The sequence below is a fragment of the Eleutherodactylus coqui genome, chromosome 2 (genome assembly GCF_035609145.1).
Source record: "Eleutherodactylus coqui strain aEleCoq1 chromosome 2, aEleCoq1.hap1, whole genome shotgun sequence".
NCBI classification, from domain to species: Eukaryota; Metazoa; Chordata; class Amphibia; order Anura; family Eleutherodactylidae; genus Eleutherodactylus; species Eleutherodactylus coqui.
This window is the reverse complement of record NC_089838.1, coordinates 316,060,623-316,084,547: the sequence shown is the minus strand read 5'-3', so window position 1 is coordinate 316,084,547 and position 23,925 is coordinate 316,060,623. Positions and strand designations below refer to the sequence as shown.

The window sequence follows — 23,925 nt, the reverse complement described above, 5'->3', positions numbered from 1 at the left end:
GGAGCTCTGCGGCCATTAACGCAGGGAGGAAGAGACGTTTTTTAGAGAATTTTTATTTATTTGTTGTAGGGAAAACACAAAAGGTCACATTTTAGTGTCGCTCCCGTCTCTGGATAACGTCAGAAAGCAGCTGTTCCCACAACACTTCTGATCTTGGCAGCGTCATGAGAAGTCAGAGCCTGATCCTGTGCCCCCTGTCTGTGCCACTTACAGAGAGGGAAGGAGGGGTACAATGGGGAACCGACTGAAAGAAAGCACTCAGTAATCACAAAGGCCATGATTAGGGGTCTAATCCGGAGACAGCAGCAATGTCATATTCAGTTAGAGCTGAACACTAATCAACTCATAAGAGATGAGGGCTGGATTTAGGGCCCATTTACACGGGACAAATGATAATCGTTTCTACACTTTTACATGGGAACAAGCATCGCTTACTGAATGGAGGTGGAGTGGTCGGGGATCGTTCCGGGTCGCCCGCCTGCATTTACAGTAAACAAGCAGTCGTTCACAAGTCATACTGACTGTTTACACGGGACAAACTGTTCAGTTTTCTGCTTGCAGGACCTGAAAGATTAATGAGAACATAATGAATTCTCATTCATCGTTCAGTCGGGGCATGCATTTACACTGAGCGACAACCTTTAGAATCCTGCTGGATGCAGGAATCTGAATGATTTATCGGCCCGTGCAAAAGGCCCCTTTGTATATGTGTATAGTTTGAACATAGGAGAGGAAGATGAGCAAAGAACTATGAGACAGGGCAGGTAGATGAATGTAGAACTATGAGACAGGGCAGATAGATGAATGTAGAAGTATAAATCAGGGCAGGTAGATGAGTGTAGAGCTATGAGACAAGGCAGGTAGATGAATGTAGAAGTATAAATCAGGACAGGAGGATGAGTGTAGAACTATGAGACAGGGCAGGTAGATGAATGTAGAACTATAAGACAGAGCAGGTAGATGAATGTAGAACTATGAGACAGGGCAGGTAGATGAGTGTAGAGCTATGAGACAGAGCAGGAAGATGAATGTAGAACTATGAGACAGGGCAGGTAGATGAGTGTAGAGCTATGAGACAGGGCAGGTAGATGAGTGTAGAGCTATGAGACAGGGCAGGTAGATGAATGTAGAACTATAAGACAGAGCAGGTAGATGAATGTAGAACTATAAGACAGAGCAGGTAGATGAATGTAGAACTATGAGACAGGGCATGTAGATGAATGTAGAAGTATAAATCAGGGCAGGAGGATGAGTGTAGAACTATGAGACAGGGCAGGTAGATTAATGTTCCTCAACACCAGTCCTCAGGGACCACCAACAGGTTATGTTTTCAGGATGTCCTCAGTGTTACACAGGTGATGTAATTATTGTCAGGGCCTCAGACATTGCCACAGGGGTTTTTACTATAGGGTATCCTGAAAACATGACCAGTTGGTGCCCTGAGGACTGGAGTTGAGAAACACTAAGGTAGATGAATGTAGAAGTAGAAAACAGGGCAGGTAGACAAGTGTAGAACTATGAGGCAGGGCAGGTAGACGAGTGTAGAACTATGAGGCAGGGCAGGTAGATGAATGTAGAACTGTAAACAAACATAAGGGTTGGTTCACATGTAATGGAAATGCTGTGGATTTTCCATGCAGATTTGTGCACAGGAAATCCACCATGGATTACAGTTGAAGCCTCGTACCCACTGCAGAGCTTCTACAACCATAAAACTGCCATGTGGTGCGGATTTCTAAATCCGGAGTATGTCAATCTCTGCTGTGGGTATTCACTATGGACTACATACCTTTCAATGTAGAGGGATGAAATCTGCAAGGAAATCTACAGCAAAATCGACGGTACACATCCTGATTTTGCAGCAGATTCTGTCATGGCGACGACAGCACCGTGACTTCTGGGTTTTCAGTCAGGTCTAGGGTGACGTCAGCGCGACCCCCGGGACCGTATGACAACAAAGTCCCTCTGTAGCAGCATATCAAAGTGCCATATTTGCAGTAAAAAAGAGCCTTTATTCCTCCATTAAAGGCTCCAAAAATCCATTGTTCCCCCGGACCGTGTGATCTGCCGGACGGTGCATGCATGCTGTTATTCAGCTGTTAACCCAGTCAGCCTATCAGTGGTGATTGTAAAGTATACAAACCAGCACCTAAGATTGTGTACTGGCCAAGCTGTGCCTGAGTGTTCTTAAAGGGGTTGTCCAGGGTTAGAGGAACATGGCTGTTTTTTTCCAAACAGAGCACCACCCTTGTCCATAGGGTTGTGTGTGGTATTGCAGCTCAAGTGAAGTGAATGGGAGCTGAGGTGCAATACCACACACAACCCACAGACAAGGGTGGTGCTGTGATTTCTGTTTAGTCACAGGATTACTTTTTTGTTTATTGTTTGTACATTTAATTTTAAAACGGAGCAGGTGCGCTAGGTCCTTATGCTATGACAGCTTGAAACGCGTCAGTTGTCGCAGCATTGTATGTACTTCCTGCTTATGGATGCTGGATCCTTTTCTTGCTGTCTGTTTGGAAGAAAGCAGCCATGTTTTTCTAACCCTGAACAACCCCTTTAATAAAAGTTCTCTGTCATTACAGAATTCTCTAGTAGTTTCTCCGTCTGCTTAGTACTCTAGTGAGAGTAAGCGGGGCAGGAGGGTAAGCATGACACTATGAAGCAGTACAGGTAAATTAGCATAGGAGTATGACTGGCAGATGAGCATAGGGCTACGAGGCAGGGTAAGTAGCTGAGTGCAGAATTACTGAACAGAACAGGTAGACGAGTACAGAACTACAACACAGGATTGCCGGATGAGTGTGGAACTTCAAAACAGGATAGACAGATGAGTGTTAAACCACCAAATATGTCAAACAGATGAGCAGACAATAAGAAGGCAGGACAGGTGGATGAGCATAGAACTATGAGGCGGTGCAACAACGAAGCAGCACAGTAGATGAGCAGAAAACTTTAAACCGTTTAACTGAACGATGAAGCAGGACATGTAGCCGAGAATAAAACTACAAAACAAGTCAATTAGATGAGCATAGGACTATAAAACAATACAAGTAAAGAGCAGTAAGATACATGTGCTTAGAGGCTTTAATCACACAAGCTTATATTGGCCGCCGTTTTCACGGCCGCCCGATATACGCTACCATCTGATGCATTGGATTGCAATGCATCAGATCAGATGGGCGTATTCCCATGGCGTAAAAGCTCCCGCCTGGCCAATATAGCTATCTTTCTGGCTGGAATATGGCGGCGGCTGCATAGACTCCTATGGGAGGCTACGACAGCTGCCGGAGGAGAGAGGTGGGAGGGAGTTTAGCAATGTGACTGATAAACTCCCACCCCCTTCTCAGCTGTTTGCAATGGGAGGAGCGGGACGGGGGCAGAGCTAGCTGCTAAGCTCCCGCCCCCTCCCATTGCTGGCTGCAGAGAAGAGGTAGAGAGGGGGCGGGAGCCTAACACACTAGCTCCCGCCCCATCCCACCTCCTCCCATTGCTGAGAGCCAGTGAGGGAGGAGGGACGGGGGAAACAGCTTAGCAGAGCTAAACTATCTCTCCCCGCCTAACAGCATTGCAGCCTCGGCATATATGTGCTGGACCGTCTGAACAGGCACACAAATGTTAGCTTTGTGCACTGGTTCCCGTGTGAAACAGCCCTAAGCGATAAACTACAAAACAGGACGAATAGATGAGAGTAAAACTACAAAGTGGGACAGGTAGATGAGTGCTAAAGTATAAAGCAGGAAAACTACAAAGTAGGACAGCTGGATGAGCAGAGAACGGAGAAGCAGGACAGATAGCTGAGTGCAGACATACAGGACTGGCAGACGAGCACAGAACTACGAAGCTAGCCGACTACAATTCATTACTTCCAAGGTTCTATTCACATCTGCATCGGAGGTTCCATTCAGAGTCTATGCTGCAGATCTGGCATGAAATGCCACACAGAATAATCATGTATGCAGGACTGCCTGACAGGTGCAGGGAACAAACGGACCGCATTACATTCAGGGGGTCCATTCGGCACAGTTTGGTTCTGTTATGAGACAGATCCGTTCATTTAGGATTTTCAGTTTTCCTGCTCACATAACGGAGCAGCAAAACAGAATCCCTAGCGCAGAAGTGAATAGTGCCTAAATGAGAGTAGAACTTCAAAACAGGACAAGTAGCTGAGTACAGAACTACAAAATCGCGTATGTAGGTGAAAGTAGGACTATGAGTCTGGCTTCACACGGGTGACTTTGCACATACAAAATTTGCACTCGCAATACGCAATGAATGGAGTCCACTGATTCCAATGGATTTGTTCACATGCACATATGACCCACGCATTTCGATCGTGCAAAAAAAACCCAGCATGCTCTAATTACCTGAACATTTGCGCACCAAAGGTCCCAATAGAAGTTAATAGGGGTGCATAAATGCAAGATGCGTGATATGCTGCTTAATTGTGCAGGAAACAAGAACATGTCTTTAACTCATTAGACTAATTAAACATTTCAATGGCTTGGAGCATTGATGCTTTTTTATTGGGCACACACCTTGTGTGTAAAAAAAACTTTCAAAATATACGCTGATGCACACGCAAAAAGCATAGTTCATTCTGCAAATATGCTTGCGCTCGTGTACAGCTGGCCTAAACCAGCACAGAACTATGAAAGCAGGCAGATGGGTGAGAGTAGAACTATGCAACAAGGAAGGTAGACAAATGTTTATCTAGGACAAGTAGATGAATGCAGAACTATGAAGCAGGACATAAAGATGAATGTAGAACTATGAAGCAGGACATAAAGATGAATGCAGAACTATGAAGCAGGACAGGTAGATGAATGCAGAACTATGAAGCAGGACAGGTAGATGAGTATAGAACTATGAAGCAGGACATAAAGATGAATGAAGAACTATGAAGCAGGACAGGTAGATGAATGCAGAACTATGAAGCAGGACATAAAGATGAATGTAGAACTATGAAGCAGGACATAAAGATGAATGAAGAACTATGAAGCAGGCCAGGTAGATGAATGCAGAACTATGAAGCAGGACATAAAGATGAATGTAGAACTATGAAGCAGGACAGATTGTTGAGTGTAGAGTTAAGAATGTAAAGTGCAGCCCTAATAGGACGGGTAGTTCACCACCCGATCCCTCACTGCTTCCCCTTTTTCTTCTTGGGACGGGACTTTCTCTTAGTCTTGGACTCTATGATTTGTTGAGACTGTTTCTTTAGACTGGCCCGGGTCACCACATCACCTTCATCCTCTCCACTGTCCTCGTCATCTGTAGGAAGACACATGTTAATAAGCAGGGAGTCTCTGCAATACAAGTATGTATAAATATGGACCTCACAGTTTCCTCTTAGGTCCCCACTTACCATCAAATGTGTCCTGCTTGGCTGGTGCTGGCAGCGGGATGCGAATGTTAAATGCTGGAAGTTTACCCTCAATGGAAGCCTGGAACTGAAGACAAAAGGTAATTCTATATTTCTACAAGGTGTAGATGCAGCACCCCATTCAAGAGAGATGAGCTGTAATACCAGACACGGCCCACGGACAAGGGTAGCGCTGTTTCTGGGGAAAAAACTTTAAGGAGGCTTTACTACCAAAAAACATTCATGCCCTATTGACGCATTAGGGGATAAATGTTTGTCTGATCTTTGGAGGTCAGACCACTGGGACCCCTAATGATCCTGAGAAAGGTGCACCTGAATGCCCCATGTAATGAAGCAGCATGCACATGCTTAACCACCGCTCCATTCACTTCTATGGAACAGGCGTAGATCGATATACTTGGAAATCTCCCTCTGGCCCAGAGAAGTGAATAGAACGGCAGTCATGCATGCGCACCGCTGCTGCATTCTCGCGACCCTTCCTGACTACACTGACTAATGTTGTACATCTTGTGTTGTATAAACCCTCCGCCTTACCGCTTCTTCCTCCATCTGCCTTAGGATCTCTTCAATGTTCTGTCCATCTAACTCCTCCAGAAGTTTCTGTAGCTTCTGATCTGTGGGCTCCAGGAGATCCAGGACATACTCATCTGACTGTGGAGACAGATCCTTTGCAGGAAAATGGCTCCTGGGCTGATAAAAGAGAGTAAAGCTGTAACCATATACCGAATAAATTCTTGCTTTTCTATTAACTGTCCCTACTTCCCTGCACCTCCATATTGTCCGATCTTCCCCACATGACCAAGTACTCACCACCTTGATATGCTGCACTTTGGTAGAGAGGTGCTCCACTCCAGATTTTGCCGCCACCAGGATTTTGGTCATTTTCTCCAGCTCTTCCTTATACTTGTCTCGTCTCTTCTCTTCCTTTTGAAGATGAGTTTGAAGCTCTTCTAAAATCTGTTGACCACTGTGGTTAAGGAGAATGTGACATGACTAGTAAATTTGTGTGTGTGTACATCCCTAGTTAGTCTATGGAACTGTTCTCTAGATCTAGAGCAATATAGGGGGCTACGGCTGTTGGTGAGGGCCCGTCCATCTGAAGCGTGTCCCAGCCTGACTGTGGTCATCGGACCCGAACATCATACTCACGTACAGTATGATGTTCGGAGCTCGAGTCCAGAGACCAGTGGTCAGACCAGGTCACACTTCAAAAGTCCGTATGTTTAACTCATTCTGCAAACCTCAGTGTGGTCGGGCTCTAGCACAAGCATTTAGTGGTCGGCAAGGGCCATCGTCAAAGGCCATTTTGCTATCAGGGGTCTAGGGGAGTGGTGGTAACTGTTTATAGATTTGTTAAAAGAGTCCCCAGACAACAAGCTGATCACATTGGGCCCTGCTTGTTGGACGGACTCCTCTGTGATCCGCAGATAACCTGAAGGAAATGATATAGGGAAATGAATTACCTATCAAAATGCAAGAATATTTCCAGTCCTCTCTTGCTAGTCTTGCATTGACCCGAAGTGCTCTAATACAGTCTTCCCATGTGATGACATATAACTGAGATATGCCATCATTTACTCTGCTAGAAATGCCCCTTTAACCTCTTCACTATCACTATATGTATGTACAGTATACATCATGTGGCCATGATGGGTTGTATGGAGTGGGCTTGGAATTTGAGCCCACTCCATGCCTGGTGGGTGTTGGATGACAGTCGTCATCAATGGCCGCAATGCTCTAATTGCAGTCAATTAACTGTGTTGTGGATTGAACCCGGGACCTCCTGTACTCCAGGCGGCAGCTCTTTATGTTGAGCTCTCCAGCTCTCTTACTGAGTCCTTCCTTCTGGTTCCTTGCTGCTGATCTAGTTTCTGCCTCTCTGTCCTGGCCCTGTCCTGCTGCTAATTAGGACTCTCTATAAAGCCTGGCCACTTCGTGATTATTCTGCTCCCCAGCATTGATTGATCAGCTCCACTTCTGCCTACTCCTTGGCTATTTTGACTAGACCTCCTGATACAGAAACCTAGCTTTCCATCTGACTATGTTATCAGCTTCATTCATTTGTACAAACCGAGACCTCCTGTTGCTGACCTCTGGCTTTCCATCTGATTATGTTACCCGCTTCATCCATTTGTACTTCAAACCGAGACCTCCTGTTGCTAACTCCTGGCTCTTTCCTGATTTCCCTTCAGATCTGCGGCTATTACACCTGAGGCTCCAACCCGGTGCCTGAAACCGCTGCAAACTGCTAAGATGTCGCAGTCAATCCTGGCCATTGTATCTACGTGGCAAGCCAGCACGGAGCCCTCTGGTGCCCCATCAACCCTCGCACAACACTATGGCTAGGCACTAATGGGTTGCAATGGCAGCCCAGGACGTAATGAGGCTCCCAGAGCTGCCTTGTATTAGCAGGGCTTAATAGGCTTCAATTAAAAGTAATGTATACTGCAATACTGATGTATTTCGGTATAGAGCCAAGCGCTCAAATAATCACAAGTTTAAGTCCTATAACGGGATTTTTAAAAAAAGTTAAGCAAAGATTTCATATAATGCTTCAAACCCTTTTCTCATTTTTGAATGAGGAAGTGTAAACAATAGAAAACATAATAAGTGGTACTGCCGAGTTCGTAAAAGTCCAAGCTATTAAAATGTTGCGTTATTTATCCTGTAAGGTGAACACTGTAAGAAAAGCACAATGTTGGAAATTCGGGTGTTTTTGGCTATTTGGCCTCCTAGGGATAACTTAAAGGGGTGTAACAGAATTTCAAGCTATCCTCTGTCCATAGTATAGGAAATAACTTGGTGATTGTTAGGGGTCTCACTGGTGAAACTCTTGTTGATCTTAAGAACAGGGGTACTGTGTCCCCCTCCCCCTCACTGCAGGGTTACTGCAACCCTCGTAGAGAGAAGGAGACTGAATGAAGTGCTGGTCGCACAAGTGCACCAACGCACCATTCTGAGTGATGTCACTGCAGGAAGAAAAGCCGTCCCCACAATGACAGGAGAGCATCACACAGGAGTTCTGTTCTCGAGATTAGCAGGGGTCTTAGAAGTGAGACCCCCACCGATTAGCAAGTTATTCCCTACCATGTTGGGGGCAACTTAAGATTCTGGCACAACCACTTCAATAAAAAGTGATGAAAAAGTCTTATGTGCCCTAAAGTAGTACTACTGTGTTTCTTCCAAAATAAGACCCTGTCTTCTATTAATTTTTGCCCCAAAAGAGGCACAGGGTCTTATTTTCGGGGGTGCCTTATACTCACTTAGCAGGTGCCGTTCAGGTCCCTCCCGCTGGGCCGTGGCACTCCTGCAGGCTTTCGTGTATGCTGATGGAGCATCTATTGCTAGTGACGGGGCTTGAATACCCCACGTCTAGTAAGCGATTGTTCCGATTAGTTCAGGAGCACTGCCTCAGCCAATCAAAGCCGGCGCTTGATGAACCAACCACAGCCATTTAATGATGTCATTCAACGAATGGCTCTGATTGGTTCATCGACCGTCGGCTCTGATTGGCTGAGGCAGTGCTCCTAAACCATTAAGAGCAATCACTTGCGGGAGGCAGGGTATTCAAGCCCCGTTACCAGCAAGAGATGCTCCGTCGGAATTGAGGACTACATGGAAGCCTGCAGGAGCGCAGCAGCATAGCGGGAGGGATCCGAAGGGTGCCGGCTAGGTAAGTATTATTATTTTTTCTTGTAGTATAGCTAGGTTGTAGGTTTCCCACCTAAAAATCAGGGTAGGACTTATTATCGGGGTAGGTCATATTTTGGGGGAAACCGGTAATATAAACTACAGCTCACACTGCAAAATATGAACCCTCCCAGTCCCATTGGCGAAAAAAAAAAGTTATGGTTCTCAGAAAATGGTGAAAGAAAGTAATTAGGAAAAGTTTTTTTACTTTTTAAAAGTAGTAAAACATAAAATAACGATATAAATTTGGTATTGCCGTAATTGTAAATACAATCAGAATAAACTGAACATACTGTTACTGCACTGTGTATGCCATAAGAACAGAAATCCTTCCCCATTTTATTTTTATAAATTTCACCCCACTTAAAAAGTTTTAAAAGAATGAATAAAAACCAAAAATTAAACCCCCCCAAATATCTCAGCTTCGAAGGGTTAACCAGAGAACCTGTCTGACTTCATGTATATATATATGTACCTGGATAGCTTGGCCTCCCCTGAATATTTTAGCTCCTGGAAGGCATCCTGCAATCTTCCCTTTTCCTCTTTAAGCCTCACCAGACTCCGTTCATTCTCGCTCTTCAGCTCCTCCAAATGTTTGTGCGTCTCTCCCTGGGCGATGAAGCGCCTCACAACTTCCTGATCATTGGAGGATATGGGGAACAATCAATTAAATTATGTATCACGGCGCTCAACCAGTTAAAAGCGTATTCCAATCATAGGTAATTTTTTTCAGGTTTTCACCCAGCACTGTGTTTGACTAAAGAAATGAATGGAGCAGCGCTATGTGTCTGCGCTATTGAGAGGAATGGAGCCATTGCTGCGCACGTGTGACCGGCCGCTCTATTCCCCCACTACACTACAGAAATGGGAGCCTGCATTTTCAGCTTTAAATTAGAGGGGGCCCCATTCTCGGTATCGGAGGGGGTCCCAGCAGTCCGACCCGCATCAATCTATCAGTTTGCACCCACCTAGTGCATGAGTGAAAACTTGAAAAAGCATCCTATAACTGGAATACACCTTTAAACGTATGACAATCTGACAATCTCAATGCATTTTTCCTGCAGCGGTAATGTACTATTTCATAGTGCCCGTTAAAATGATTGCGCAATCAAGTAATATATGGTCTTGGACATCCATCTTTCTTAAGGGCATCTGGAAAGGGTTTGCCATAGAGAACAATCCCTTTTAAAGGGTTTTTCCAGGACTAGGCCACCTGCACACGGGCAGAAATCCCGCCGCGGGATTTCTGCCACTGAAAGCCTGCATAGGAGTGCATTACAATACGCACTCCTATGCAGACGCCCGCGGTTCGGCCGTGCGAAATCTCGCGCGGCAAACAAATTGCGGCATGTCCTATTTCTGTGCGGGGCTCGCAGAAATGTCACTCACCCGGCCGCCGGCTCCGGTCTGCACATGCGCCGGCTGCCTAGCAGCCGGCACATGAAAGAGCCAGGGCCGCCGGGTGTGGGTAAGTACGCGCTCCTCCCTGCAGGCGCTGGGGTCGGGTCCCGCGGCGAGAATCCTCGCCGCCGGATCCGACCCGCTCGTCTGCAGGTGGCCTAAACTATTGATGAACTATCGACCTATTCTTAGCATAGGTCATTAATAGTCAATCATGGGGGTCCACCGCTCGGGATCCTTGTCAATCAGTTGATTGAAGATGCCCTGGCACTCAGGTGAGCTCTACAGCCTCTTCTCAGGCATGTGACGTAACATTCATCAGGCCTGAGAGAAGCTCAGTCTCTTTCAAGTGAATGGGAATGGGTTGCAATACCAGGCACAGCTGCTAGACACTGCATGGGGCTGTACCTGGTATGAAGTGATGCGGCCGAATTGCTCACATGAGTGCCACTGCTGCTTTAATCAACTGATCAAAGAGGATCCCAATCAGCACAGCTCTGCCAATCAACTATTGATGATTTATCCTGAGGATAGGTCATTAATAGTTCAGTCCCAGAAATCCCTTTAAGCCACTTAAACGCCCACATGTTAACCTCAGACCATTTTACTTCCTACCTTCTGTCCATTTCCAAGCTCATTGGTTCTCAGCAGACTCTCACCTGTGTGTCTGTCACCCCAGTGGCTTCTTTTATCTTCTGAAAAGCCTCCTGGTAGGAATGGATCGCCTTTTCCTCTTCGTTTCCATTAGATACCAGTTGGATGCTGGTGGGAGCATCCTCTCCAGGCAAAGTCACACGCTGAGCCTAAAAAATCAAGGATGGAGACAATAGAGAGCAATCGCAAAATCATGGAAACCATTACATTGTTGATGGATCACAGAAAAATCTATGACCAGATTTGGAAAAGTCATGCTCCACCACTAGGTGGAGTAAAGAGTATTAGGTCCTCTGCTGTATCGGTAGCACCACTGACTCAGCGTTGGTTCAGAGAACAGGCAGAATCTCACCAACACCACAAATAGGAGTGACGTGCAGCCGGTCACAAATGACTACTTACTCTTCTTTCTGCTCGCTCAGCATACATGCGCCTCTCCTCAGCCTGACGCTTATAATCCTGAAGGATGCGCTCCCTCTCCCGGCGCTCTTGGTGAAACTCCTCTTCCTGGCGCTGAAGTTCTGCCTGTAATTAAGGATAGTACAAATCAATTCTGCCATAACCGTCACCTGGATAGGAATCTGAGATGGGAGGCAGCTTAGAATACATTTTCTTCGGCCCCGGTCACATTCATTACATGTTCCGCAGCACTGTACATTACCTGATGTCCCCACTGGGGCTCACATTAAAGGCCTCACTCACATGGGCATATTGGGATTGTATTACACGCAGTCCTAAAAGCCCACTGATTTACATTGGGCTATTCAGACATTTTTCTTTTCATCTGCGTAGGATGCGCGTGAGAAAAAAAGAAGCAACATATCCTACTTTGGTGCTCTTTACGTGTGTGCTATGCCAATAATAGGCAATGGGGGTTTTAAATATGCATGCCGTTGCTCTTAGCCCCTGAAACTAGAGCCTCCATGCCAGCCCGTATCACATCTTATGTGAAAGATGGACCAACAGGGCACTAGAGATTCCATGCCAGCCTGTATCACATCTTGTATCCAAGCAGAAGGTGGCCCAACTTAGCACTAGAGCATCCATGCTCCCCGGTATCACATATTGTATCCAAGCTAAAGGCGGTGAAACAGGGTACTACAGCTACCTTTCCCCTCCTTCCACCCCCGTATCATATCTCATATGAAAGCTGGAAGCGTCCCAACAGGACACTAGAGATTCCATGCCCACCCGTCCGTATCACATCTTAAATCCAAGCAGGAGGTGGCCCAACTTAGCACTACAGCATCCATGCCCCCCCCCCCCCCCCCCGTATCACATCTTGTATCCAAGCTAAAGGCAGCGAAACAAGGCACTACAATTACCATGCACCCCTGTATCACAACTTGTATCCAAGCTAGAGGTGGTACAACAGGGTACTAGAGCCTCCATGCCCGCCTGTATTACAACTTGTATCCAAGCTAGAGCCACTATAACAGGATACTAGAGCCTCCATGCCCCCCGTATCACATCTTGTATCCAAGCTAGAGGTGGTACAACAGGGTACTAGAGCCTCCATGCCCACCCATATCACATCTTGTATCCAAGCTAAAGGCGGTACAACAGGGTACTAGAGCCTCCATGCCCATCCGTATCACATCTTGTATCTAAGCTAGAGGTGGTACAACAGGGTACTAGAGCCTCCATGCCTGCCTGTATCACATCTTGTTTCTAAGCTAGACACCAGTTGAAGATTATAGATGTGGTGCAGAGTGTTAGGGCAGCAGTGCACAGTCCTAAGCTCTCGCTCACAACCTGAAGCTTGTGGGTTCAATCCCCGCATAGGTCAGGCAGCCGGCTCCAGGTCAACTCAGCCTTCCATCCTTCTGAGGTCAGTAAAATGAGTTCCCAGCTTCCTGGGCGGATAAAGATGACTGGTGAAGGTATAGAACGTCACGATGTGACGTCACTCACAACTTGGTGCTTGCACCAGGGGAATTTACTTTTACCTTAGGGGCCTAGGGTTTGTACAGGACCCAACCTTCTGGGCTCTGGATTAAAATAAGAACTCATTTGACATCCTTTTACTCTAATTAGAGAATAATTGAAAACCATCAAAACTGAAATCATGACGACACCACAAACTTGATTTAGACACTGCATTTTCCCTACCACACATGCACTATATCCACAGTCCCATTGGACATACATTTAACCTAACAGAAAATCATTACAGGCCCCTTACATTGTGCAGATGTTGCTAGGTGCGATATGTACCCGTAACCCCAGCGCTGCACTGCCCACCAAGCTTTTAGCCACCAAGATGTAGATGGGTATGGGTGACGCTGACCCTCACCTGGTTTGGCTCACCGGGCCTCACAACTCCACTACCCCACCCACTTGCCGTTGTGACGGTCGACCCATAGTACCACCCAATCATGACTGTAAACCTGACATGCGTATTTAACTGGATACTACATATTGCGCATGTGGAAATACGCAGCCGCCATACGCCTGTGTGAGTGATCCGTCACATCAGCCCCATGTTAGTGGGTCCACACAGGGGCTGATTTGCAGCGGAATGTCCACAAGAGATCAGCAGCGGGAAGCTTGCCTCAAAAACGGCCCCATTTGGTGCGGATTGTGAAGCGGGTTTTATTGTATATTCTTGAGCGGATTTCACCGCCTCATCGAGAAGTTGTGAATTCGGCAGTGAAAATGACAATAAAATTGACATGCTGCAGAATTGAATTCCGCACGTCATGTCGATTTACACATGCGTTTTGTGCAGCTTATTTCCACAGCTTGTGGACAGGATTTTCAAAACCTCATACACTTTGCTGCTACTGTAAATGCCGCGGATTTACATTTGGGGGGTCATTCATGCGGCACAGATTTTTAAATCTTCGTAATGGAAAAAAAATTGACATATTCTTTCATCCTGCAATTTGGCAGCCGCTTACGCATTTGTTCCATTGGCTGGGCAATCCGTATGCAGATCGATCCGCATGGAAGCCCATGGCTGAATTTCAAGCCATGGCAAAATTTGCGTGTTCATGCCACGGATCCGCTCGCAGATTTAGCCCTGTCAATGGGAACAGACGCATGCAGAAATCCAATGCATTTCTAGAAGTTTCTACATCAAGAAGTAGCATGGCACTTCTTGACAAGAAAACGTGATTCCACATGCAGAATTTGCCCATTGACAGAATTAAATACATGTGCGGATCCACAGTAAAGACCACAGCAGAAAGACACGGATTTTGCTGCGGCTTGTAGAGGCAGCATTCAAGCAAAATATTCTGTGGCAAATTCCTGTGTGTGGGATTTTAGTGTAGATCCACATCAAAATCTGTATGTGTTACCATGTTTCCCCGAAAATAAGACACTGCATTATATTATTTTTTGCCACAAAAAGGACACAGTGTCTTATTTTGGGGGGGGGGGAGCTTATACTTACCTGGTTCGTGGTGTCCGGATGGTCCACGGCGTCCTGATAGTCTCCGGCGGCACTGAGGCAAGTGTCCTTCCCGTCTGCCTGCTTAACTTTTTTCTGGCAATGGGGCTTTGAATACCCTGCCTCCAGCAGAACGAGCCCTGTGATTAGCTAATCACAGCGCCAGCAGCCAATCACAGCCGGCGCTCGATGAGCCAATCACATCCATTCAGTAAAGTCATCCACTGAATAGCTGTGATTGTCTCATGAAGCGCCGGCTGTGATTGGCAGATGGCACTGAGATTAGCCAATCACAGGGCTCGTTCTGCTGGAGGCAGGGTATTCAAAGCCCTGTCACCAGCAGAAGCCGAGCAGGCAGACGGCAAGGACTCATCCGTTTGCCGCAGCGCCGCCGCAGACCTGGTGAGTATTGATTTTTTGGGGGAGGGGGCACCTTAGGTAGGTCCTATTTTCAGGGAAGGCCTTATATTTCAAGCCTTCCCCGAAAACCCGATAAGTCTTACTATTGGGGTAGGACCTATTTTGGGGGAAACAGTACATGTGGATTTTAATGCAGAATTTGGTGCGGCGTTTGAAGCAGATTTCACAACCTCCACTCCAAAAATCCGCTACACAATCTGACATGCTGTGGATTTAAAATCCAGCTTCTCTGCAGCGTATGGATGAGACTTCTTGAAATCTCATCCACATTGTCTGTACTGTAAAATGCTGCAAACTGTCCACAGCTATTACCATTGTGGAAAATCCGCAGCATTCTGCGATGTATGGAAATACCTGATTCCCTACCTGGCGTATAATATCCTATCTGTAAGTGCATATTATGTGACATCACACCGCCTCGTACCCGGGCCATATCCCGTGACATCACTGCATCCTTGTTCATCATCTGAAGTTCCTTCAATTCATTCCTCTGGCGGAGGATCTCGGCCTCCAGTAGATCCAGCTGGGACTGAAATGTCAGGCTTTCCTCCTGCAGAAATAGTGACAATGACAGTAAAGTAAACTCTCCGGCCCTGCAGACACAACACAGTTTAAAGGGGAAGGAGAGGGTGTCAATGGCGTCTCTCATGCATCACCTGCATATGGTCCTTAAGCTTCTGGTATACGCTGTATACGTGTTCTGATTCCTGTAATTTCAGCTGTGCTTTTTCCAGTCGATTTTCCAACAGGCGCAGAGTCTGCAGGGGGACAGGACATATGAATAGAGGGCTAAAAGCCAGGTGTTGGAGGTACGGGATGAGAATGGGAGGAGTAATGGAGCGTGCGGTATCACAAAGGTGGATCTTGGTGACACTATATAAAATAACTTCACAAAATGGTTTTCTGCAGCACAACATTGTATTTTGTATCATGGAATGATATTCTGTGTCACAACTGCAATATCATAGCCAGGGCTGGGTTATCATTGGAGCACTGGCTCCTGCCCCGCCATATCTATCTTACAGGTGGTCTCCTGCAGGCTGAGGGAGACCCCCAATACTGCTTCTGGATGGTTCACAGATCTGGTAAGAAGCACTTATGACCCTTTTTCTGCTGGTTATAAAGCCCAAACCATGTACTCACCTGTTACTTTCCCCAAGCCTTTTCGAACTGCTCCTTCTTACTTCTGGTAGTGCAGGTATGTATACATGATGAGACATGTGACCAGCGCTGGCCAATCCCTGGTCTCAAACTCTGAGACCAGGGATTGGCTGTAGCAGGTAAATGTGTGAGTACATACCCATGTCACTCGGAAGTAAGCAGCAATCTGGCACGGCTTGGGGAAAGAAACAGGAAAAAGGGAGGCATAAAATGGGGCACTTTTACTGTGTGGATGGCACTAAAAAGAGCTTTCTAGTTACTGTCTTGGGCTTTATGGATAGGGATATTGTGTAGGGGTGGAAAACATAGGCAGGGTGCTAGAAAAGCAAGAAGCCAAAGATGTCCGTATGTCAAATTCTGCAGAGACAAGTAATGGCCAGGAGACGTCATCATGGTGGTCTGGGCCCAGATAGAGAAGAAAAGGGAAAGAGAACAAAACCATTCAGAGGAGACGACACCTGTAATCATGGGAGGTAACTGCACTATAATTACTATCACTGTGTAAAGCTGCTATTATTTAGAGTATACTATTACTGTGAGGGGATAGAAAGGGATTAAAAATTTGCTACTTCACTTCTCGCAACGTTTTCTACTATCCTCGGGGGCAGGAGGAATATAGTATTTGTAGTGCTCCGCACTTATTCTTCTGATCACAACTGTATGTTCGTGTTGCATCTGAGCTGAACCCCAAAACCCCTCGCCTGGATCAGACATAATAATTGTCCAGCAGGATATACACACCAGTAATGGCTCAGAGAACAAACTATATAGAACGCAACTGAGAATGGGGAAAGGCAATCTCCCCCCGAAATACTAATATGGGAAACCTGCCTAAAAGCAGGGCGACCGCACTGACAAAGGTGGCCCCACATCCAGAAGATACATATCAACAAACAACAGCGCTAAGTAGACCAGACAGTAAGAATAAACACCCGGAACTTATCTGAGACCGGGATGGACCAGACCAGAACGCCACCAAGAAGAGTATAACCGGCACCCTCTGAAAGGAGGGGTCAAAATATACATACTATAATACTGGCTGATTGGCCATCTGGGAACATCACCTCCCCATCGACTAACTAGACCAATTACCAGCAGATGAACAACGTCTGTGGAATCTAACAATTACTGTATCAGACACATAATATATATTTTTTGGTGGCACAGAATGTCATTATTTAACACAGTTCTCCAATCCGTGACAAAAAATATAATTCTGAGATACGCGTTACCGTTCTGTGAAGTCAATGCTTATACATAATGGGTGAGTCAAAAATTATCCGCACTCCAGTTATATTGAAACTTCTGTTGGCCGCACCGTCTCATCAGCGCTTTCCGTTGTAGGTCGCCATTTCCCCAGTCGCTGCTGTGCAGGTGTGAACAGGTTAAATCAGTTAATCTATGACTGCAGTGCAAGAAAAAATGGCCGCCCCGCTTGTGATTTGCATGAAAGAAGAGCAGTGTGCAGGGATGTAATGATACGGGGAGGTTGTTACCCATCTTTCTGGTCTGGGGAGGGTGAGTGGATCTAGGCAGAGGGTTAGGTGTATTCCCTGCCAAGCAGCGCTCATTTATACTCATTCACTGCCTCTCATACGTGGACCATGAGGAGTCTTCCATGTCTCTAGCTCCTCTGAGACCAGCAAGGAGGCCCTTTGTTGTGGTGATAACAAGTTACCAAGTTACAAGGGGATGTCAATAGTTTACATCTCTCCAACATTATCTGCCATCCTGTGTCCAATACACAAACGCAGACCTTGGTGGTATGACGACCTAATACGGTTATTACTCACAGGAGGAATTAATAACGGGGATTATGGGTCATCCAAAGGTCCGAGCCCAACAGCGGTTATATTTTTGGAACCACAAGTGTGCCACGGATGCAGTGCATTCACCCCCGTCATGGTGCGAGCCCTGGGACCCATAGAATCGGTTATCTATATAGCTGATCATCTGCTGCATAGCATGTTTGGTATCCATGAGTAGGTTTCGCGCCCAAGGACTTTTTTGTTTTCATACAGTTTAGTCTGTATTTGTACTCTCCTCACCTTTTTGTAAATATTTCCTTTTTTACATTTTTATTAAAGCACTGCTGACCCTTTTAGAATACAGCTTTAAACTTTATTAGTCGTCGTTGGATGCTTCAAGCGATCCATAACCCCAAAGAGTGTGAATTGTGTGCTGGCTAGTGAAAACTGAGGTGGCTGATCTACTAGTCAGAAACAGTCAGTGTGTTGGGGTGTGCTAGGCCCTGCAGGGTGCAATGTGGACTCCATCTTGCACGAGTGCAGGATCCGGGGATCTGGAAGTAAGTACACCCTGCAGTCTGCCCCTGGGTGCCGTACGTCACAGGATGGCGACTGTTGGACCCGCAAACCCCATCATTTGTGACATGCAGTGATTTATTTTGTGTGGTCTGATGGTGTGCCTGGTGCCGATCTCTTTCACTTTCTCCCCTGCCGCTCCCTCAAGCACGCTCGGACAAGAATGCAGTTACTTGAGAAGAGCGAGGCTCGCTCGAGTAACTGACTTATCTGAGTGTGCTCGCTCATCTCTAGTGTTAAAGCATCCTCCCTACAGTCCTGATCTTGCCCCGTGGGATTATCACCTGTTTGGTCCCCTGAAAGAAGCCCTAAGAGGACAAAGATTCATGTCTGGTGAAGAGGTGAAGACAGCGGTGCATTCGTGGTTGACTAATGGACAAAGTGTATTGAAAAGCCGGGAGCTTAGGCCAAAAAATAACGTGTTTGTCTTTTCTGAAACTTGATTAAAATAAAGTCCACAGCCAGATTCAGATAGTTTTTGACCCAATTTGTTACCTCAGTTAACATTCTATGTAATTTAATGCTCTATTTTTGTTGTGTGACGCAGAATTTAATTTTGTGAAATTAGATTATTTTCATGTTTCTGCCCTTACAAAACACAATTTTTGCTACATAACAAGCAATTTGCTCTGTTATGCATCAGAATCACAGAAGAGAAGTGAACACGTGATTTTAGGATTTTTCTTGTAGGATGATAAATATGCAACCTGCTGAGGAGTTTCCTCCTGTTCTGTGACTTCATTCTGTGGATGAAACAAGTGAGAAATGAAGAGAGAGAATATATACCATCTGACCGCGGGGTCTGCCCCTTCCATTACATTGTGGGCATATGCCTGCCTACAAGCAATATGGCTGCCAATACAATCCCAAACATGGCGGTTGCCCAGCTTTACTGAACACCTGCCAAATACAGTTACTAATATCATAATAAGGCACTTTTGTCATTGAGAGGTCTGGAAAAACTGAGTATCCCCCCTTCCTTCCGTGGATGCTGTGATGGCAGCCATGTTGATTGTTACCCAGCTGTCTCAAAAACGTATATGAAGAAGAAGGCTGAACAGAAAAAAAATAAACTTTTCTTTACTTGCGAATGTCATGAGTTGGCATTACAGATACCGACATCTGCTCATGCCCACTTTGCAAACCCAGAATTGGGGATTGGGTTGCTGTACGTCATTTCCGCCATCTTGCTCAGTCAGAAGGCTGGATGCTTTGTATAACCACCCACATTGCTGTCCTGCCCACAGGCCGACCCTAAAGAGATAAGACTGATGGGCAATTACCTGTCCCTCCTGCTCCTCCCCACCATTTTTCTCAGTCTTGTCTTCCTCTCCAGCAGCGTTCTGCTTGTATACAGTCTGCAGTTCCTCCATGCGTTTCCTCCGAACTTCTGTCTGGTGGAGTAAGGAATTGAGACGTTTGATCTTGTCGCAGAGCTTCTGGTCCATTACCTGGACAGCCGCCTGAAAAACAAAATTGAAGTAATCAACATGAATTCATGAATGGGTGAGTGAGAGCTGCCTCTGATTGGCTGAGGGTTGTGACCAATCAGAGGCAGCCCATTCAGCAGGCGGGGATTTTAAATCCCCGCCTGCTGAATACTACAGAAAGCAGTTCAGGAGCAGAGCCGGCTGGACGCGGCTAATCTCCGGCAGCTGCAAAAAGGTGAGTATACAGTATATATTTTTTTTATTTTTTACACTTTTTTGGATGATTTTCAGGGAAGTGCTTATATTTGAAGCCCTTTCCCGAAAATTAATACAGCACTTGCCGGCAGCCCTTTGCTTTCAATGGAGCCGGCTGTATTGCCGCTTCCATTGAATTCAATGGGAGAACATCGTTCTTCTCTGCCACAGCTGTTACAGCTGTGGCAGAGGAGAACGATCTTTAGTATATGTTCTCAATGGGGTCGGCGCTGCTGCCGCCGGCCCCATTGAGTGCATATACAAGAACAACGATTTGCGCAGAACGCAGTTACATGCGTTCTGCGAATCGTTGTGTCATATAATTTTCGGCACATCCGCATAAAAAACGGCCAAGTGACCGATCCCATTGCTAAGCATTGGGTATATATATTTGCAGATCGCAAGTGCATCTGCAAATCGGGCAATCCCTAAATTGCGCTGATCCCTAAATGGGATTGTACCAAGATTAAGTTTTAGCACCTATCCACAGTTATCAGGCACGCCTGCTTTAATAGCACTGCCTGCATTAAAACAGTAAACAGAAATATACTTACCCGCTCCGCGGCCACCAGGATCCAGCACTGTTGCTCGCTGTGGTCCGAGTGGTTGTTGTGACAGATGATGTAACAGGAAATCATATGACTACTGCAGCCAATGAGAGACTACAACGTCATCGTTCATTCTTCTGGCATCATATCCTAAGTGCCATGACGCCAGGAGTTAAAGCATGTGACACCGTAGCCTCTCACAGGCTGCAGCGGACATGCGATTTCCTGTGACAACAATCACCGGGACCACAGCAGGCTGCAGAGCTGGCGGCCACAGAGGGGTAAGTATACTTTTGTTTACTGTTTTAATGTAGGCAGTGCTATTTAAGCAGGGTTGTCCAGTAACCGGACAACCTATTTATAGTTTCATCGGTGGGATTCTCATGGCTGAGAATGAGAGTCCCATGCCCCTCTCTTCCCATCACTGCGGGCTCGCTACCCCCACCCGAAGTGATGGATTGAATAGAGTGGTGGTCAAGCATGTGTCATGCCACTACATTCATTTTAATGGGGCTGATAGAAATAGATGAGTACAAGCACTTGGCTATCTCTGGCAGTCCCATTAAAGATGAATGGAGTGGTGCTGCGCAAGCAGGACTGTAGGTCCATTCAATCTCTTCCTCCCTGCGGGATGGAGTGCAGCAAGCCTATAGTGGGGAGGAGAGGGGGATATGGGATCCCTGTTTTCCAGATTGGTTGGGGGTTCGGCAGAGAGACCTTCACTGATCATACTTGATCTATGGATAGGAGATAAAAGTTAATTTTGGTACAAACCCTTAAAAATGACCATAGACTATAACATGAAAGAGCACATAGTCACTTACTTGTCCGCTTTTGCTTCTCATGGCCGCCCTCTCCACCACATTACTATGGAAAGCCTCCTTTATCACCTTCTCGTCACCCTGAGGAACACACAATGAGGATGAGTACTGGGAACGTCCTTGGCCCTCATTTAGGACTGCAGCCATGATTTTCCAATCCTGTAAAATCCCTTTAAGACCCTAGCAAGGTGGTTAACTTCCCTTCTCCCAGGGGTATGAATTGGCCGATTTGCCACACTTTTTCCGGCACAAAACCAGTGAGGCCAGTGATTGGCTGCTGCAGTCACATGGGTATTCAGGCACATCACTGCTGAAAGACTACATATAGGTCCTGGGTGTGTGGGGTTTGTATGGACAGCCGACACCCGGCCACAATAGCGACGATCAGCATTCATGCTGATCATGGCCGTGAACCCTTTAAATACTGCTGTCAATTATAACAGCGGCATTTAAATACTCCAGTTGGCATTCAGGTGCCCAAGCGGTGCCGTCCGGGTGCCATGACAGCTGGGAGCCTTTTGTATTTCTGCCTGTCTTAATAAAATGCTGGCGGAAGAATCGCAGTATATATATAAGTGATGAAACAATCTCAGGTTCAAGTTCCCTATGGGGACTAAAAAATTATGTAAAAAAGGTTTTTTTGTTGTTGTAAAAAACCTAGGATATTAAAAGTTTAAAACTCCACTTTTTCCTGTATTTATAAGAAAGAAAAAAAAACATATTTGGTATTGCCACATAAAAAAGTCTGATCTATCAAAATAACGCATCATTTATCACGTGTGAGAAATGCCATCAGAAAAAAATTTACACAATGCCAGAATTATGCTTTTCTTCTGATCACCCTCCAAGAAAAGAAATTATGAAAAGTTGTCAAAAAGTTGTATCTACTCCAAAATAGTATTAATAGAAAGAATAATTCGTTCCACAAAAAACGAGGCCTCACACAACTATGTCGTCATAAAAATAAAAAAACCTTATGGCGGTCATATGATGGCGGCAGAAAATAATTTTCTTAAGGGCGCATTCAGACGACCGTATATCGGCGTATATACGGCGTCTCTCTCTGCAGGGGGTGGCTGGAAGAGCCAGGAGCAGTGATCTGAGCTCCCGACCCCTTTCTGCCTCCTCTCTGAGAGAGGAGGTGGGACGGGGCGGAGCTAAGTTCTGGGAATTAGCTGGGAAAAGGGGGCTAATGTCAAATGTTTAGTGTTCAGTGCAGATCCGCTCCTGGTGCCTTACCGAAAGGGCGTCAGCTAACTTCCTATGCAGCTTCTTGTTCTCCTGCCGCAGGAACTGAATGGTCTCCCAGTTCTTCTGGATGGTTGCGGTGGCGCTCTCCTGATACGCCTTGTGGTCGCCATCTGCCGGGAGTGTACACATCAGATACAATCTGCATTATCCCACTATGGCTCTACATTACAGGGATGTCCCCCGCTGAGTAGGGGAAATTTGAGGACATTTCCCTAATGGCCGCCATTTTTGGTGACCAGTGGCGGCACAGTGCACATAGCCCCCATATGGGTTGCCGCCGGTAGTCGCGCAGCACATGGCGGGCTACAGAACTCCCTCTTCACGTCTTACCCAGCAGCTGGATCTTCTTCTGTAGCTCGGTGATCTGTTCGTGAATGGGGGGCTTCACTCTGGAAAGAGTCGCGGTGCTGGGCATGGCTGCCTGGCGGAGGACAAAATATAAGGGGTTCACACCGGCATCAGACATGTTTAGGTTCAGCCATCTCTGCAGTAGTGACGGTACCAGGGTGGGGCCTGGTTTGGGATTGTAACCCCCTTTAATATAGTAGAAAAAAGTTTGTTTGGCTCACCTTCAGCAGGGTAAGCAATGTGTAATAAAAGTTTCAGTAATAGTCGGCTTCACGTGGCATAATCTTCTTCATTAGGCCTCGTTCACACAGGTGACAAAGTCGCGCACTTCTGTCGCATTGCGACAATGCTACAAATCGCACGTATGTGAAGCCCATGCTTTCCTATGGGTTAATTCACACCTGTGATGTTTTGTAGCATGCGACATCCCGACACAAAAACCTTGTGCGTCCGGCGATATGTCCGCGATTCGTGAGGTTTTGTAACCCCCTCTTACCCTATGGAGCCTTCCTCTCTATTGCATCGCATCGCACGAAAGCACAATTTTCGTGCAGTGCGATGCAACTTTGACAGCAGGAAATCCTACTGTAAAAGCCACAACCTGTGAGTCCTGGCTGCAGGGAAAAATTAAAAAAAACACTTTACATCACCTTAGGAGCGCGGTCAGCCCGGCCGCGATTTCATATTTGGTATTGTCGCGTCCGTAACGACGCATACAGTAAGTTGCACATGCTTTTGACTGTGCACGGAAAAAAGCGTTAAAAAAAACGCTAAAAAACTGAGGCACAATGCTAATTTTTAGAAAAAATGGATTGTGTCATTTATGCTGCAGGATTAAC

The 23,925-nt window shown here is 46.2% G+C and overlaps 1 protein-coding gene across 4 annotated transcripts in view; it reads right to left on the bottom strand.

Moving 5' to 3' along the window:
* Window positions 1–4,503: 4,503 nt before the first annotated feature.
* ODAD3 (outer dynein arm docking complex subunit 3) overlaps window positions 4,504–23,925 on the bottom strand; it is a 23,598-nt gene continuing 4,176 nt past the window's right edge. For 3 of the 4 annotated variants that reach the window (XM_066593657.1, XM_066593659.1, XM_066593660.1), the window contains exons 2-15: window positions 23,069–23,159; window positions 22,727–22,848; window positions 21,491–21,568; window positions 19,717–19,896; window positions 19,141–19,176; window positions 15,605–15,706; window positions 15,373–15,498; window positions 11,534–11,656; window positions 11,137–11,280; window positions 9,552–9,712; window positions 6,197–6,353; window positions 5,921–6,076; window positions 5,369–5,453; window positions 4,504–5,274 (exon numbers count right to left, since the gene is read on the bottom strand). In XM_066593657.1, the coding sequence (XP_066449754.1) occupies window positions 5,144–5,274; window positions 5,369–5,453; window positions 5,921–6,076; window positions 6,197–6,353; window positions 9,552–9,712; window positions 11,137–11,280; window positions 11,534–11,656; window positions 15,373–15,498; window positions 15,605–15,706; window positions 19,141–19,176; window positions 19,717–19,896; window positions 21,491–21,568; window positions 22,727–22,848; window positions 23,069–23,159 (1,692 nt within the window). In that variant the 3' untranslated portion in view covers window positions 4,504–5,143. The remainder of the gene's footprint in view (window positions 5,275–5,368; window positions 5,454–5,920; window positions 6,077–6,196; window positions 6,354–9,551; window positions 9,713–11,136; window positions 11,281–11,533; window positions 11,657–15,372; window positions 15,499–15,604; window positions 15,707–19,140; window positions 19,177–19,716; window positions 19,897–21,490; window positions 21,569–22,726; window positions 22,849–23,068; window positions 23,160–23,925) is intronic. The other variant, XM_066593658.1, reaches the window with a different exon arrangement.